Source organism: Temnothorax nylanderi, unplaced genomic scaffold (assembly GCF_030848795.1).
Source record: "Temnothorax nylanderi isolate EJ_2023f unplaced genomic scaffold, tnyl_v1.0 TNYL_tig0084_pilon, whole genome shotgun sequence".
NCBI classification, from domain to species: Eukaryota; Metazoa; Arthropoda; class Insecta; order Hymenoptera; family Formicidae; genus Temnothorax; species Temnothorax nylanderi.
The window spans coordinates 540,090-557,344 of NW_027249146.1; the positions used below are offsets into that span (position 1 = coordinate 540,090).

The 17,255-nt window shown below is 40.4% G+C and overlaps 2 protein-coding genes across 5 annotated transcripts in view; both read left to right on the top strand.

Moving 5' to 3' along the window:
* Window positions 1-10,046, top strand: part of Appl (amyloid-beta-like protein) — a 47,191-nt gene extending 37,145 nt beyond the window's left edge. The window contains exons 7-15 of one of the 3 annotated variants that reach the window (XM_071710057.1): window positions 1,771-1,996; window positions 2,195-2,405; window positions 2,650-2,832; window positions 3,272-3,343; window positions 3,423-3,613; window positions 3,815-3,915; window positions 3,986-4,212; window positions 4,409-4,555; window positions 4,772-10,046. In XM_071710057.1, the coding sequence (XP_071566158.1) occupies window positions 1,771-1,996; window positions 2,195-2,405; window positions 2,650-2,832; window positions 3,272-3,343; window positions 3,423-3,613; window positions 3,815-3,915; window positions 3,986-4,212; window positions 4,409-4,555; window positions 4,772-4,882 (1,469 nt within the window). In that variant the 3' untranslated portion in view covers window positions 4,883-10,046. Of the gene's footprint in view, window positions 1-1,770; window positions 1,997-2,194; window positions 2,406-2,649; window positions 2,833-3,271; window positions 3,344-3,422; window positions 3,614-3,754; window positions 3,916-3,985; window positions 4,213-4,408; window positions 4,556-4,771 lie in introns of all 3 variants that reach the window. The other 2 variants (XM_071710056.1, XM_071710055.1) reach the window with 2 other exon arrangements.
* Window positions 10,047-12,220: 2,174 nt separating this feature from the next.
* Window positions 12,221-17,155, top strand: Hsl (hormone-sensitive lipase). 2 transcript variants are annotated; one of them, XM_071710054.1, is made up of 10 exons: window positions 12,221-13,479; window positions 13,568-13,772; window positions 13,898-14,111; window positions 14,277-14,458; window positions 14,624-14,906; window positions 14,990-15,212; window positions 15,367-15,545; window positions 15,643-15,977; window positions 16,082-16,207; window positions 16,301-17,155. In XM_071710054.1, exons 1-10 carry the CDS (start codon window positions 13,118-13,120, stop codon window positions 16,367-16,369), a joined length of 2,178 nt encoding a protein of 725 aa, XP_071566155.1. In that variant the 5' UTR covers window positions 12,221-13,117; the 3' UTR covers window positions 16,370-17,155. The 2 variants fall into 2 exon arrangements, with proteins under 2 accessions (XP_071566155.1, XP_071566154.1); XM_071710053.1 differs by having other exon boundaries at window positions 12,225-13,479; window positions 15,364-15,545.
* Window positions 17,156-17,255: the final 100 nt, after the last annotated feature.

Here is a 17,255-nt window from a genome sequence, read left to right on the forward strand (position 1 = left end):
CTTCAGATTCTTATGATAAAATCGAGTTGTTAAAGACCAAAAATTGAAGACTTAAGTTGCACTAAAATCCTCTTTTTTGAACGTGCATAATTTAAAAATTTTCATCGTTTGCGCAGATATTATTTGAGTTTGAAAGATATTCTATGTTTTAAACGCGTTTTCGATCAAGCGTGACTTATAATCAACGTTTAATTTGCCACACTGTAAAAAAATTTTGTAAAATTACAACTATTATAGTGGGTAATTTTGAGACCCACTATAATAGGTGTAAATTTCCACACATTTTTAATTTGTGTAATTGTAATACAAAATTACTTTTTCCTTCCGTACTGTAATTTTGTAAAATTACAACTATTATAGTGGGTCTCACAATTGTGGGTAATTCCCACTATAATAGTTGTAATTTTACAAAAATTTTTTACAGTGCAAAATCAGATATTAACAAGTTTGTTCATTAGAATGGATGAATCGTGAAAAATAAATGGTTTACATCTTAGAAAGACCCTCGGGGGCGAATATCTTAGAAATATGCAACTTTAAGTTTATAGAGTATGCCGAGAACTTTCGTTATTGGCACTGATAACATCGAATTTCCGTCATTCTACATCCCTTTCTGCTCTGCCACTCTCCTGATCGATCTTGGATAAACCACGTCCTCGCGAGGAATCCATAACTCTCTATGACGAACAATCGTGACATAAGGTATCCCCGGAGAAACTGCCAACGCGTGCAGTTATCGCGTATCTGCCGTGTGACCCAGATAAAAGGACGACACAGGAGGATATGGTCAGGTGGGGCTTTTGTCTGCCTTTGCAGAAGTCGAGAAGTCGTCTCATCAGTGCCCCTATTCTCAACGAATGAGACACATCTCTCGAGAACCTAGTTAGCCAAGATGCAGCCCGCTTTTCCCAAGTAACTCGACCAAATTAGAATTTCCAAGCTGGAAAGATGCGGAACCGGGATGAGAACAAAATGCATTTTGCACAGTTAAAACATATACGAATTTTCATCCTGATCATTTTCACGCTGAGTTAATTTTAAAATATTATAATTTGTCTTTTGCTGAATAAATTTTTATCTTCCTAATTCTGCCTAATTAATTAATTAATTAATTAATTCTTTTACAGGATAAATATCTATCCGTAGACACCGTTTCGCTGTTTAGCTCGATGTCTCCTTACATCGGAGGAGTCGAGACTGTCTTCGTCGTCATGAATTATAGCCATAAAATTGTCAAATTATATTATGCTGTCGTATCGCCGACCTTTTCCGAGTATATCGATAAATAATCAAGTGATCGGTGACACCGGCAGTGTATCACTGGCGCGCATTGATTTAGATTATGGGCCAGAATTCCGCGGAGCTATCTGTGGCCAGCCCAATCCCGTCCATTTACTATTCAAACAATGGCAGTCGATATACTGGAATGTGCGCGCAGACAGGAATTCCAATAATTGCACCTACCACGTCACGTACGTGCATGTACGTACGCGACGTGTATATGTGCGCCGAATCGTTAGAGGGAAATGCCAGAGAAAAAGAAGGCACTTTTGCATAATCAAGGATGAGTGCAGTACGCAGTAGTATTAATTAAACGATCTTTGTTTTCTTTTTCTTTATGCAAGTTCCCGCGTTGGGCGCAAGCGATGCACGCTGGAGAGCCTATTTTCAAAACCAATCGTCATCATTACGCGCTTTACGCATTTATGTAACGATGAATCATACCGAACGCAGGTGCAGCGAAGAATAACATGCGAAATACCTTTGCAGAGAACGTGAAGGTGAAGAAGCCGATCGATTTGCCTATACCAAAGAGCGTGGACGATGATCTCGACGAGGATGAGGATGATATCGACGACGAAGATGATCTGGATGGCGACGCTGAGGAGGAAGACAACTCCGACGGTGATCTCGAAGACGTGCTTAGCAATCAACCCGACGAGGACGAAACCGAGGAGGAGTATGACGACCTTGATGATTACGACACAACTACCAGGTAGTTACAAATAATGCAAGCATCTTTGAGATTTGCGTTCATACAGCCATCAATAGTAGCAATATCAATAAATATCTTTATTGAATTTCTGTTTTTTTTTATATCGAATTAAAAAGAATTTAAAGTTAATTAATGTAAAGACCAGATATTCTAGACAATGAAATTAAATATTTATTGTAAATCTGTTACGAAAATCAGTCGACCATCGACGACCGTTTCCACGACGGAGAAGACCAAGCAGGATGCGACGGCGATGCCGCTGCCGGTTAGCACGAGCACGCAGCAGCCTTCCCAACCGCAAGGCACTCCCGATCCTTATCTGACGCATTTCGATCCGCGATCCGAGCACCAGAGTTACAAGCAGGCTCAGATGCGACTTGAGGAGGTGCACAAGGAGAAAGTTACGAAAGTAAGTTCGATTAATCGCAATAGGAAAAGGAGCGAGGTAGCGTACTGTACATCTTCATCTATTTAGCGTATCATACATTTTCATATATTTAGGAGAAAGTAAAGGTATGATCGTTAACGTTAAGTCAAAATACTGAAATTTGTGTTTGAGAAAAAAAAAGATACGAGAGAAATAAGACTTTTGGAAGATAAGTATTATGGCGCGGGACATTGGTGTCGAAATCTTTGTGCTACAACGCTTTCAGGTGATGAAGGATTGGAGTGATCTCGAAGAGAGATATCAGGACATCAGGGCCCACGATCCTGTCGCCGCGGATGCTTTCAAACGCTGGATGACGGCGCGATTCCAGGAAACGGTCGCCGCGCTCGAAGAGAGTGGCGCGGCGGAAAAGCATCAGTTAAGCGCGATGCACCAACAGAGAGTGCAGGTACGTGGAAACGCGTGATATGATATAAATCATCCTTTTTTGAAAGTCGCCCAACTTTGAAACGTTTTACGAATTTCAACAAAAAGCGAACATAAAGCTATGTTGATAAGGTTTTTTAAGTTGGAATTTTACATTATTTTCTAAATGACTGAAAATATTTAAAAAGACGTTCGCAAAGATAATTCAAAGATAAATCCACTTATAAGTAATCGATATTATTGTCTATAATTATTGTTATCAAACGACAATAAACACGTAACGATTTGATATTCTTTCTTTATAAGAGGATGAATGATTCGTACAAACATTTTAAAAACAAGAATCTATTTATATGTAATTACTATTGCTAATAATTTTATAATTTTTTTGTCGAGCAACGAATAATAATCTCCAGTATTCACCGGACGATTTATATCCAATAATAATCTTTCTTTCGCAGGAGGCGGTTAAACAGAGGAACGAGGAAGCTATGTCGTGCTATACCGCGGCCCTTAACGAGACGCCGCCGAATGTTAGTTTTGTGTTATATATTTTTGCACAAAGAATACTTCTTATCTTTTTACCTAACGATCGCTCTATATGTTCTCTAGATGCACCGTATTCAAAAATGCTTGCAAAAGCTTCTCAGAGCTCTTCACAAAGACAGGCACCACACAATAGCCCATTACAAGCATCTCCTCGATAGCAGCTTAGAACAGGCACAGCGAGAGAAGCCAGCCACTCTGGAGCATCTGGCGGAAATTGATAGGATTACCAATCAGAGTCTCTTGATGTTAGAACGGTAATGTATATTTCAACTGTACATTTTTAATATCCTTTAATATCGTAAATATACCGCGATTCACGCGATACATTACACGCGAAACGATTAACGTCACGACCGCAAAGACATTAGACTCATTTTTTCTTTTCTTGTGTTCAGATATCCAGACCTAAGCGCGAAGATCGGCCGTCTCATGGACGATTACGTTTTGGCCCTCAGGAGTAAGGATGAAACTCCGGGATTGCTGTTGGCGATGACACGCGAAGCGGAGGCAGCTATTCTAGACAAGTATCAGGCCGATGTTGCTAGCAAACAGCAAGGTATTTATGGCAAACTTGTCAAGCAAATTTGTACAAACGAACATGCTTTATCTCACTTTGTATCTTACAGAAAAGGAACATCAGAAACAGCTCGAGCGGGCGCGCAAGGAACAACGTAAAGCAGAACGCGGCGAGTTACGCACAGAACAAGAACAACACGAGGAGAGCGACTCGGCAATCGATACCAAGGATATTCCTCAGCAATCCGAGCAACCCGCCGCGGTTGCCGCCATGCATAATGAGGGAGTAGTTAGAGCAGCTCACAGCATGACTCACGATGTTTCTCACTCCGAGCCAGTAAGAAAATTTACCCTAACTATAAAGCCTATAAGTCATCATACAAAATTTTGCTGATTTCTTATTACTTATTGAATAAATTTATTCTTTTATTATCACAGCCCTTATCATTGCGACAGAAATGAAAAAGAAGAATATCTTTATATCTTTATATATTTTTCTTTATTAGAAATCACAAATTTCGTTAACTTTGCAGGGTTATTCCGTAAGGCGAGAGGTGTATCACAGAGAGAATCGATCCGTTTACTTCACGCTCGCGTTCGCTGGCATAGCACTCATGGCGGCTGCAGTTGTTGGCGTCGCGGTATTCAAGAGGCGCAGCGCGAGAAGCCCTCACAGCCAGGTATACTATTATATTAAAAAACACATCAATATTATCGCAATAATATCTGCAATATTCCGCGCTATCATTAATCGAGAGTTGTTGTGCAGTGTGCAATACTTTAATGTATGATCCAAACGAAAATGCATGTAATTGAAGAAGAGTAATAATAATATATTAATTAACACGTTAATTGACAACGTAATGTGATAACTGACATTTCCCGTTTCCTCGCAGGGCTTCATCGAGGTCGATCAAGCGGCCACGCCCGAGGAACGACACGTCGCGAATATGCAGATCAACGGTTACGAGAATCCTACATACAAATACTTTGAGGTGAAGGAATAATTCGGCCGCCGCCTCGAGAATTATCACAGATATTTTGATTTCTGAAGCTGGTCGCAACCGCGTATTCGTTCTCGCGTATTTTCTTCAAGAATCTCATAGTATTTTGTTAGAGTAAGATATATATAAATAGTATGTATATCTCTAACCCCCGAGATTCTTCCGAAGATCCGGACATGTACATCCCGGGAATGCGCAAATTCAGAAAACGCGTTTCCTAATCGGCTGATCGCACCTGCGACGAGACTACCGCCGTACACATCGCGTCCGCTTGTACACACCACGATCACGTGTCGCGGTGTAAATCGAAGAATTTCGCGAAGAATTGACAATATATATGTAAAATACAGTTTGTAGCAAGGACACGCTGGATGGGAAACGAAACGGATTCTACGGGAGATAAAATGACGTAGAATTCAGCATACCTATGTGCCATACGAACACGCTATCTTCGGAAGTATCTCATACACACATCGTTTTTATTACGTTGTCATACATGTCGATATAAAAACGCAGGAAGGAGCGCTCGTGTTGTAAAAGTAGAAAACGCCGTTTTTAGACGTACCTCGATGTTCCTCCGCCTCTACACGTTGTGCACTCGAACCGGAAGCGCCGCGGATCGATTGACGACCAGCGTTCGGTGGCTGGTCGCTCTCACTCCGCGGGGACGAACGTTCGTACGATGCTAGAACGCGTTTACACGGACGATGTAAGCGTCAGTGTATGCGTTGTCGTTGCGCTCTTTGCTGTATTTTTAGGTTCTGATATTTTCGGAGATAATCAATGGCAATAAAACATAATGCAGCTTAAATAACTAAACACGAAGGAAAAAAAAATGCGATAGCGATCGTAGTAGCTTGTCACTGAGGGCAGCATATAGAAATAAATACTCCGATTAATGGCGTAATCGTTAACGTTATGCTAAAATAACCGAGCGCGCGAGCGAGCTACGCCGGCACTCTTAAAATATCAGAACATACACACATACACGGAACATACACGCGCCATCTCATCGTTGCACGTTTTCACTCCTCTATCTTCGTGATGCAGCTATTTTATTCCCTCCGTCTCCGTTCGATTCCCACTGCCTGGTTTCTCTCGGTGACCTTTTTCAGTACTTAACGTCTAACTCTTAGATGATAACCTTAAGACGTAAGCAAACTAAGAATCATTGACGTATCTCGAGTTAATGACAATGACGAAGGAAGTCAGATGCTCTATCATTCCACGCGAAAGTCCATTTTGTCGAGGTGCTGAGAACGCTAGCATGGAAAATGTTCGGCAGCTTCGTCCGATCTCGCCGAGGAACCGCGTCCGCGACGCATCGAACAGATCATGCCGATGCTGTCGAACAAGAGGAACAGTTCAACCGGAGATTCATTTTCGAGTGGCATTAGTACCTCTGACTTGTTAGGTCGAGAAAGAAGGACAAAAAAAAAGGAAAAGAAAGAAGCGGCGGCTGTTGAGATAAGCGTTTCTTTTTCGTTTCCGCGTTTTGCGTTCTCGGGGGAAAAAAAAAGGGAAAAAAGATCGTTCATACAATAACTATCTTAGGATATTACTAATTATATACGACGACGACGATGATGATATAATATATTACACGTTTAATGCTTATATATTTGTATATGGTCAAACGATAAAAAAAAAAGGTAGTAGCCAGCACTTTAGCGCCAGGGTCGCGTGGGGAAGTACAGTTCTTTTCTTATTTATCTTGGAATACACATTACGCGCTTTCGTCGGACTTTATTTGTATAAAGAGGTCACGGTGACGCTCGCGATGCGATGCGGCACATGTGCGAATACGCTGCCGCGGTCCATAGAACCATTTACCGTCCCTATGGCCATCGGTGGTCAGTGGTAGTATTCAATTACCACACAGACGTTCAAGACACTCCCCCTCATAAAAAAAGACGTGAAACATCGCTCGACGTCTGGAAGATTAGAATATCTCTACGACGTCTTTGCGGGAAAAACATTTTTTGGGTGTCTGAAAGATTAGAGAACGTTTTTTTTAGGTCGTCTTTACGACGTCTATCTATGGTCGCAGCGTGATAAGAGCACACTCATCGCTATCGTTGGTGCACCGTTAATGCACCCCGACGTACTCGGGTCGGTCGATCACCGATGTATCGATACAGCCGGTAATACATGTTTGAAAGAGACGGGATTTTTAGCTCTCGGCGGCGCGCGATGGTTACTATTATTACGGGATAGATTACAATTTAACGCTAAAGAGTCGCTGTTCTGTCTCTTGTGTGAAATAACGCTCCACACGGTCCATGCATGAGTACATACATTCCCAATTACGTGCTAAGGTGGTCCCCTTCGATTGCGCTCACTTTGCTAAGATTGTAACGCGCGACACGATAATCGCCGGCGAATTAGAGCGATTAAAAAGAAGGAAAGAAAGGGAAGATCCTTTTTAGATATTGTATTCCTAAGCGCACGTGAAGCAGCTGCCTTTCCTATCTATCTAGCGCGAATATCTCTCTCACACACACACACACCGATCGTTTGTCTTCACGCAACTCCGGTGGAAAAGAGTGTGTATAACCGGCGACAGGCAACAAGATGCAAGACACAGACACACACATTAAAACAACACATCGCTGAATGTTAAAAATATTATTTTAGATATATTGTAAGACGATAGCAATTATACCAGTAAATGTACTATGATTATACGAATAACAGCAGATAGCATCAATGCGTTAACAATAATGATATAAAATGTCTATTATATATGTATATGTGTTTGTGTGTGTGTACGACGTACGAGAATAATATATAGAGATATATATATATATATATATACAAATATATATATATAAATATATATATTTATATATATGGATATACACATGCATATACATGTATACATATTAAATTAAACATTATGTACCTATAGCGTATATAGTCGTTAAACAATATGGAGACAACATCGCATGTGAAAGAAAAAAAATCTGACCTTGATACGGATTCACAGATGCTGAAGACCTTAAGCGATTGTAAAGGGACTTATTATTTTTCTAAGGCTCACAAAGCTAGAGCTGCTCTCGCAGAAAGATAGTTTGCAATCATTACGATTGGCCTGTATTGAGGATAATTTGTGATCGGCGTGCGTACATATATATACATATATACATATATCGTTCGTTAAATTTAATCGCGATTAAGTGCAAAGCAAGCAGCGATTTGGAACACTGTATTTCAAGCGTGTACAAGCATGCAAAGTCGATTCGCCGATTTTTACCCAGAGTGAAAACGCGAGATTACGCCATACGCAGGCAACAACGGTCCAATGCTCTCCCGATGACTTTTGTAGAAGATATCGGGGAGGTATCAGTATTAGCCAATAGTCTCGGAGCATATCATGTTTCGGTGATTCGATTGTAGCGGGAAAAGATAGAAGGAGAGAGAGAAAAGAGAGAGAGGGAGAGAAAAGAAGGTCGGTGTGTGCGCTTCAAGATACTGTGAATTTGCATCGGGCCACCTCCGTACGTATAAGTTTAAGAATTGATTTTTGTAAAGAGGTAATAAGTATATATATATATATTATATCGAGATAACTGAAACTTAGCTTAAAAGCCATGTGAGACGTGAAGGAGAAGAAAAAAAAAGAAAGAAATATACGTCCTTCAAGTCGCAGTCCAGAGAATTAGCGAGTCCAGAGATGGAGAAAGAGTATAATAATGAGACAAAAAACTGGACTTTATTTTTACAGTTTTTTCGGTATCTCCTCGCGTCATCCTCATCGTCTTCGGACGGTTTATCGAGCAGCACGGATTACGTGTCCTCGCACTGTTATCTTCGATTCCGAAAAACGTATCATATTCGTTGACCCTTGCGCGATGCGATAACAGCCCGGTTAGAAACCTCCTCGGATCGGAAATCCACAATCGGGGGAATCCGATTTAGCTTCCGTTATCAAAAAGATAAGTTAACAGCGAAAAGAAATTCATTCGTATCATTATTTATGACACGGTCGTATAATACAGACGAAGACAGTGCGTGGCGCAAGGGCAACTTAAATAATTGCCCCCGTTACGTTTCTTATCGTAGCGTATCGAAAATTCCAAACTCTGACGAATTATCATTACGCGTGAAAGGTTTCGCTTTCTCTTTCTGTGAACAATGGCAATCCGTAGCGAGAACGTTTGATTATACGTTAGTGAGACTAAATTGTAGCAACTGAAAAGCTACAAACGATCGTTCTGTGAGAGTATCTGCAGCGTGTGTCGTTGGAATTTCAATCGCATTATCATGCCGAGAACTTGTTTTGCACAAAAAATAATATTGCATTTTTTTAATGCATGGAATAGTTGACTCATCGTATACATACATACATATGTGTCCCAGTAAGCGAATTGTCCGCAATATGACAACAGATCCGGTATCATCTGTGTCTGCATTAAACTTTGCCGGCAGAAACTGAGTAGAATCTGTCATTTCGTAAATGTTTAAATACGTCATTTAAATAGTTGCAAAATAGCATATTCTGCTCGGTTTCTACAGTCAATCTGCCATTATATTCTGTTACAGATTCTGTTATATTTCTGCTGGCATTCTATCAAAAATTTGCAGCAAACACTTTCAAAAGTCTGTCCTCGACAGATGTTTGCTGCAAATTAGGCTATCCAGATGTAATAAATGTTTATATGCTTTTAAATATGTACATCACGCATTTTATACGCATTTATAACGTATGTAGCGGGCAGATCTTTCGATTTCCGAAAGAATTTTCAGGAATCGAAGGACTCAGAAATGAAACGGACTCATAATTCATTTTTATTTTAGATTAGGTTCCATATCGCGTCGAAGTGTGTCTTGCAAATTCCAAGCTTATTCGTTTCTGCATCGCGAACGAAACCCTCCGGGATTCTTCCTTCGTCTCTTCTTTTATTTATTGACAATCGCGATCGCGAGAGCAGGTGCCGCTGGTTTGCTGTTGTTCACGAGAGACGCAAAGAGGGGCAGACTGTCGAAAGACTCAAAAAAAAAAAAAAAAAAAAGAAAAGCAAACTCTCCTCGTCCCTCTTTCTCCTTCGCAGGTATTTCTCCTCGCCGCTCACAAGTTTTAACGCATTATTACACCCCGTGAAAAGAACGTATTGTGTTTGTGGATATATGTAATTTTACTTATCAATAAATAAATTATAAAGAATCTCCCGACCGCGTGTTTCATTGCAGTTGCGTCTCGCGATGAAGGTACATCAAAGTGAGCATAAATCGGATTTGCTTAAAACAAGCTCTTTACATAAGTCCTTACGTAATTCTGGTATCTATTAAATTGTTTATCTGTTAAATCCAGTGATTATACTGATCGCAACTAATTACGTGTCTACCGAGAAGCTTTACGTAACTATGATGAAAATATAATACAAAAGACGTTCATATGTATAATATAATTAAATCATCTTTATTATTACATGATTATATTATCTAATACTGTTATATAATTGTATTTTATCTCTGTTATTAGTTTATCAGTCGTTATTGCAATATTAATATGTATAGTATATCTATCCAGTAAGCAAAATATTAGCAGGTTCAAGCAGGATTGCAGCAGAGCGGCATCAACTACGCATTAAACACGTGCTTTACCAGCGGAATTTGCCGATATAATCTGAAATCATTGACATAAGCAGAATCTGCCATTTCGTAACCAATTTAATTGGAATCATTTAAATGCGTAGAGATTCTACTCAATCAGAATTCAATTTCTGCAATCAGTCTGCCATCATATTCCGCTAACGGATTCTGTTATATTTTTAGCGCTTTACTGACAAAATCTGTGGCGAACACTTAGTAAAATTTGCTCTTCAGATTTGGTTATCTGAGAAATTTTATATCTGAGCGCGATAATAAACAGTTTTGGACAGTCTTCCGATTATTAGTCGCGGAGCAGCGAGGTCGTTAGATAATTTTACTAGCCGAAACAGATCGTTTGCATGCGTCAAATTATACACGGAACGATACGAAGAACGGATATACGTCAGCGTTTTTCGCAATTAAGCAAATAACAAGATACAAGATAATGAAATCCCACGCGCGACAGCACGCGCGTCGCTTCGCTATTTTTTCGCCTCTCCGTTGCCGCTTTATTCGTAAATATTCGCGGCGTTCGTACTATATTTTCTCTTTGTTGCCTTGTTCGCGTTTCGTTATCTACGCTCTTCCGCGATTGACTAATGAAATTCTAAGAAATGGTTTTTTAACGCGATATCGCCAGCGTGGCGATGACGTTTTGCGCGTCTAAAGGTAGTCTCGCGTCAAAACTACGATCGTACGCGGCTGCGATATTCTCGCCTTGAGGGCACACGGGCACTTTTCCGTGTGCGTATCGTATCCATTTCTCTTAATCTCTCGGCGCGATAATCTTGACAATCCCGGCGATCGGTGATAACGTTGCTTCTAAGTTCTAAGGTCGATGGCATTGGCAGCGTCAACGAGCGTTCAGGCCTTCAGGCTTTAATTTATATAAAGCGTATACGTAATTGCGCTTTAGTCGCGTGAATTCCTTTTCTTACGCACAGGTGAGATATAACGATAAAAAATACGCACGATGTCGAAATTTCGATTATAACAAAGCCGCATTGAGGAGCAGAGGTTGCTGAACTGAATTTTTAAAAAATCCAGACGGTCGCCCACACGCGTCACCGAGTTTCTCTCTTATCTCTCTTATTAATGAACTCTTTCTCATTAAGACTCCGGTGTGTCATCGCTATTGTTTGTCCGAGCAACCTACGCTCCTGCTGATCGATCAAAGCGCATTTCTGTTTAATCATCATATCTCGAGATATATTTAACGTTAAAAGTATAGAAATAATTGAGTCACGTTGATAAAAAATTTTACGCTAAAGAGCAGTATCAATAAGTTAAGTTAATTCATTTCATATTAATATTAATATTAAATTAATTAACTTCTTACAATCAATGAGCATCGTAGAATCTTTTTCGGAGGACTCTAATAAATTAATCCGACCATCGTCGCCTCTTTTATATCCGCTTTCAGATTTCAGAATATAATTCCATTTATTAATATATCCTACATTTACACACACATTATATATATTACATATATTTTATTTATTTTATGTATTCAATTGTTGCTTGTATTATATCGATACGTAAAATTGCAGATAGAATTATATCTCGATGTTCTGATGCGAATTTAAAATCGAGTTTGCTATATAACTACAAACATAATATCTCGCTCGGGATTATTACATCATTTACTCATTATGATAATTAATCATTTATTATATCACTTCCTAACTGTTTACTATTTCCTTCCTATTTACTATTCATATATTCATTATTTATCCTCGTCGGATTATCATTCAATGAAACACACAACGTCGAGGGAGATGCGCGCGTTTCTGCATATCGCTCGGAAAACATATGTAGGCGGATCTCAAAGGAGGGACCTTTAATACATATAATCATCAACTCCAACGTTTTTTTATGAAGCATAAATATAAAAATAAAGACACGCGGCGCGCTCTTATCTAATGTCAGCTCCCGTCGATTTTCCCCGCATGACCGAGAAAACTTTATTGCGCATCCCGCTCTGATGTGACACATATATTACGTGACAGTCGCGAGTGGGACGCTTCGGGGAGAAGAGAAATTGGAGCGCGGTGCGGCGATCTCATTTCCGCGAGTCCGCGCGTCGCGTCTCCTCGCGAGAGTCGTCATCGCCCGTCGCCGTCAAGCGCGCGCGATTCTTCGCAATAATCGCAATTCTTCGCGCCAGTCGCCACACCGGAGCGGGATCGATCGCAGCGTCGCGGTTATAGCGCGCGGCGTGAATCGCGATCGTCTTTGACCCTCGCGAATTCGATCCACCGGGCAAACGGACCAAAGTAACTACGTAGCGGCGTCTCGAGCAGTCGGAATAGTCGGATTAACCTGAATCGCGCGTCGCGTCATCGGCCGGATCGGCGTCATCCGCGCGATGCACGTACGCGTCGAGCCTACCGCTGACATAGGCCGCGATCGCCGTGCGCGCGGGATCACAGTCCGTTATGACACGCCGGCAGGTCACGTCGGGCAACCGGTAGTCTAGGATGCGTGACAGGGTCAAGGTTCGTTCTGACCGTTAGATCGTCGGCGGTTGATCGCGGCGTAGAGAGTCCCGGCGCTGGAGAGCAAGAGGGGGAGAGAGAGAGAGAGCGAAAGAGAGAAGAGAGAGACAATCGGGCCCAGTCATCGTTCGGAGAATCGTTCCAAATGTCGACGTTCAACGATGACTTCGAGAGGCCGTTCGAGGATTTCGAGCCCCTGCAGTGGGGCGCGTTGCGCGATTTGTGCCAGGCCAACGTGGAGTACTTTGCGCCCCACCAGGATAAGAACGGCGTCCGGATCAGGGCCGCCCTCATGGCGATCCTGGATTACCTGACCCAGCTGCAGCCGCTGTACCGGGAGATCGCCAGGTTCGCGCCGCACTTCGACTTCGACGAGGAGACCCCCGGGAACGGGTACAGGAGCTTCCTCTCGTTGGTCGACAGGTGTATCATGTACTCCGGTCTGGTCTGCCGGCAGATGTACAATCAGAAGGATTCCGTGTTCTTCCGGAAGAGCTACTACATGAAGTAATTGCATACGTAGAGATGGGCCGCGTCACTACATTCGCTTCCGCAAGCCGCGAGACGATGGACTGATTTGATCTGGGTTTTTCAGGGAAATAGAGGCGTGCTCCCAGCTGATGGCGTCGCTTCATACGTGCCTGCAGCAGTTAAAACTAATGTACTCGTGGAGTACGGAGGTGTTGGACGATGGAAAACTGTCGCTGTTCCCGCTGGAGCAATACAGTATTCAAGAACTTCTCAATAATGCAGAGAATATTAATCAGTACTGCTTTTACGGCAGGTGTTTGGGGTTTCAGGTACTTGCAAATAGCATATGACACACTCGTGAATAAATAACATATAAGCAGCATTAGCCCTGAATCAAAGTTATCCGAAATGTCAAACTGTTTATTTATCTAAAATATGTTGTTTTTTTTTTCAGTTTTGCGATAGTTTAAGACATGTATTAAAAACGCTGTCGTTCTTTATGGCGTCCTTCAGCGAGATGTACTACAGCAATGGTACTCTGTTAGGACGATGCACTAATTCCGTTAAGTATTTATTGGATCCTGAAGCAAGAGCACGCCGTATTGTTAATATATCTCAGCACGCTGACATTTCTTTCTGCCAGGCGTTTTGGTTTCTGAGCGAATCTGGTAAGAAATAAGGAAAAATAATAAAGATATTTAGTACACGTGAATATCGAATGTCCTGCATCCGAAAAGCTTTATATATGCTGCAGCAATTAAGATGCCGTTTAGATATTTAAATTATCTCGCTTGTATATTGAATTAATGAAATTTCTTTGATCTTCGTTTCAGCAATAATGAACATGATGAACACCTCAAACTTAGCAATCAATCAAGTAATATCTATTCCGCCCGAGGAATTAATTCTACCCACTTTGGATGGCGGGACCGTTTCAATTCCAATACCGAGTAGTCACATCGGGAAGAAACCGATCCACGTTAGGTTGTTAAGCTCCAAACGGCGTCTAGGAATGGTACGTAAAATATTAATGTGTTTATAGAGTACTGTACGATTCATTTAACTGACTATATCTTACTATGTACTGAGGTATAAGTTACAGAACTTAGAATAGACTTATAGAGAAGCTTTAGCTGTGATGTTAGTGAATAATATTTTTCATTGACAACACTCTATTAAGGTTGGATCTGGGGGTATAGGAGGAGAATTATGCGGTCTCTGCGACGAACTGATTATTCATACTCACGGGGGCGGATTCGTGTCGCAGACTTCACGATCGCACGAGATGTATCTACGAAATTGGACTGTGACGCTTGGCGTACCAATCTTGAGCATAGATTACAGTCTAGCCCCAGAGGCACCTTATCCTCGCGCGCTCGAAGAGGTGCTGTATGCTTATGCGTGGGCGTTAAAGCATGCAAACACTTTACTCGGGAGTACAGCGAAGAAAGTGATACTTGTCGGTAAGTCAAAAATAAATTTATCTTTCACGTTTCTCTCTATCGATTGAATAAACTCGAGAGCCTTATAATCGATGTCTTGACAGGCGATTCTGCGGGAGGGAACTTAAACTTAGGAACTACTTTGAAATGTATGCAATTAAATATAAGGAAACCGGACGGTATTTTTATGGCGTATACACCGGTACGCATCGAGTTCGTCCCGTCGCCCTCTCGTATGCTCTGTCTCACGGATCCGTTACTACCGTTCGGTTTTATGTTACGATGCTTGAAGGCTTATTCGGTACAACCTGACAAGAAACCTACAAAGTAAGGTTTTAATGAAAATTATATCATATCTTAATCACCTTGTTTTTAGAAACGCATATAGCAAAAATCAATCGTAAAAATACTCCCATGAATCTGTGTACACATTTCATGAAAACGTTTTATATTTTACATATAATTAATTTATGTACAGCAGAGAATACGATAATGAAGAAGACGTCAAGTCGGATACAGAGTCTTTTGCAGAAGTCAGCGAAAGTGACCTTATAGCATTAGCCCTGAGTCCAAACGGAGACGGCGCAAACGATGATCAGAAATTAGTATCCCTTCCGTCTGATTCGACGTTAAATTCTGTCAGCTTGACAGAAGTCGACGGTATATATAAATCAATCATATTCTTATAGTATTCATTATCATATACATATCTATACATCTCGAGTGTACAATAATGCGGTATCTTTTAATGCAACAGGTACTGAGTGTCCGAAAGTGCAGGCGAAGTCTCAAGAATATATCAGCAGATTTTTAAATATGTACAGAAATTCCGGCCTTGCTTCCACGTCGTCGCCTGCTGCGAGGAACGGCAGTGTCAGTAGAAATGGTAACAATTCAGGACAAAGTAACAAGTCATGGTCCCTGTTCGGATGGTCCTTCGGTAGAAGAAGTAGTAAGGATAGCAGGGAACTCAATATGGAGAACGCCATTTCTTCCGAGGAGTTCGTTTTTACGATATCGAGGGACCCCTTTTTGAGCCCTTATCTCGCACCAGATAATATGTTAGCTAATATGCCGCCCATAAAGATACTGGTAATTTTCTAGATTCTTGTTATAATCTAATAATGTAAAACATAATATACTTTAGCTACTATTGAGAATTTTAGGACACTTTATATATAATGGTTCGTTTCTAGACGTGTCATCTTGATCCTACTCTCGATGATTGCATTATGTTTGCGAGGAAGCTTCGCTCACTTGGCAATAAAGTTACGCTGGATATTTTGTCGGGCTTGCCGCACGGATTTCTTAATCTTTTGCAGGTGAAACTTTCATTTCTAGTGTATATGAATCAATCCAATATAAATCGCAACATTTCATTGTATTTTAACTTTGTTTAACTTTGTTGTTTGTAGGCTTCGAAAGAAGCGATGGAAGGCTCAGAGGTCTGTGCCGCAAGGATAAAAGAGTTGCTGGAACTATAACTGTCTAATATTTAAAAAAACTATTACTGTTAAAAAAAAAATATATATATATATATATATATATATATATATATTATATATATTGATCTAGAATGAGCAGATGTACTTCAGTCAGTTGCAGCAACACCTATTTATACAGCGAATATAAGTATATCTGAAGGCGATATATCTAAATATCTGTTATTGTTTTTTGCGGCTTAACTATATTTTGTAACATTCCAGGAGCTAGGGCTAATAGATAATGCTTTACCCTAGCGATTTTCTACTGTATTAGCTGCACTAGTTATTATTGTTGTCACGTTGATGTATTGTCATATATTGTCGTATTATACGGCATTATCTAAATTAGAATGTAGGATGTTTCGAATCTGATATCCGACCACATATTAGCAAAGAACGTCCTGTACATATAAAAAGACAGACACAAAGTATTTATTTATTCTGTTTTTTTTTAATATATGTAAAAATGTGTATTTCTACGAATATATTTATGAGGCATTATACAAAATGTTACGTTAGATAGCAAATGAAAAGGTTTCTTTGCACGTTTCTCTGCGCGCGCGTGCACTTATTCCTGTAATATTCATTTTACATGACAATTTTTGATATGTAAGCTATCCAATGTGCAATATACTTATTTCTAACAAATATATTTTTCAATATGCATGTAATCGTTTTAATCACCACAATTTTATAAGAAAGGATGGCTTAAATATATTGTGTACAAATTTTTAAGTGCATCTGAATAGAAAGAGATTGATGGACAATAAAAATGATCTACAGAAACTACAGTCCTGCTTTTTCAGAGGGAATATCTTTTATGTATTTTTCTTCTTTTTTTTTTAACTTTTCGTTATAATTTCAAATCTTAATCCACAGAGTTAAT

Excerpts from the sequence above, each read along its gene's own strand:
- Hsl (XM_071710053.1), top strand. The coding sequence starts at position 13,118 with ATGTCGACGTTCAACGATGACTTCGAGAGGCCGTTCGAGGATTTCGAG. Across the intron at positions 15,546-15,642 it reads CAGCTTGACAGAAGTCGACG|GTACTGAGTGTCCGAAAGTG; the intron begins GTATATATAAAT and ends TTAATGCAACAG. Across the intron at positions 16,208-16,300 it reads GATTTCTTAATCTTTTGCAG|GCTTCGAAAGAAGCGATGGA; the intron begins GTGAAACTTTCA and ends TGTTGTTTGTAG.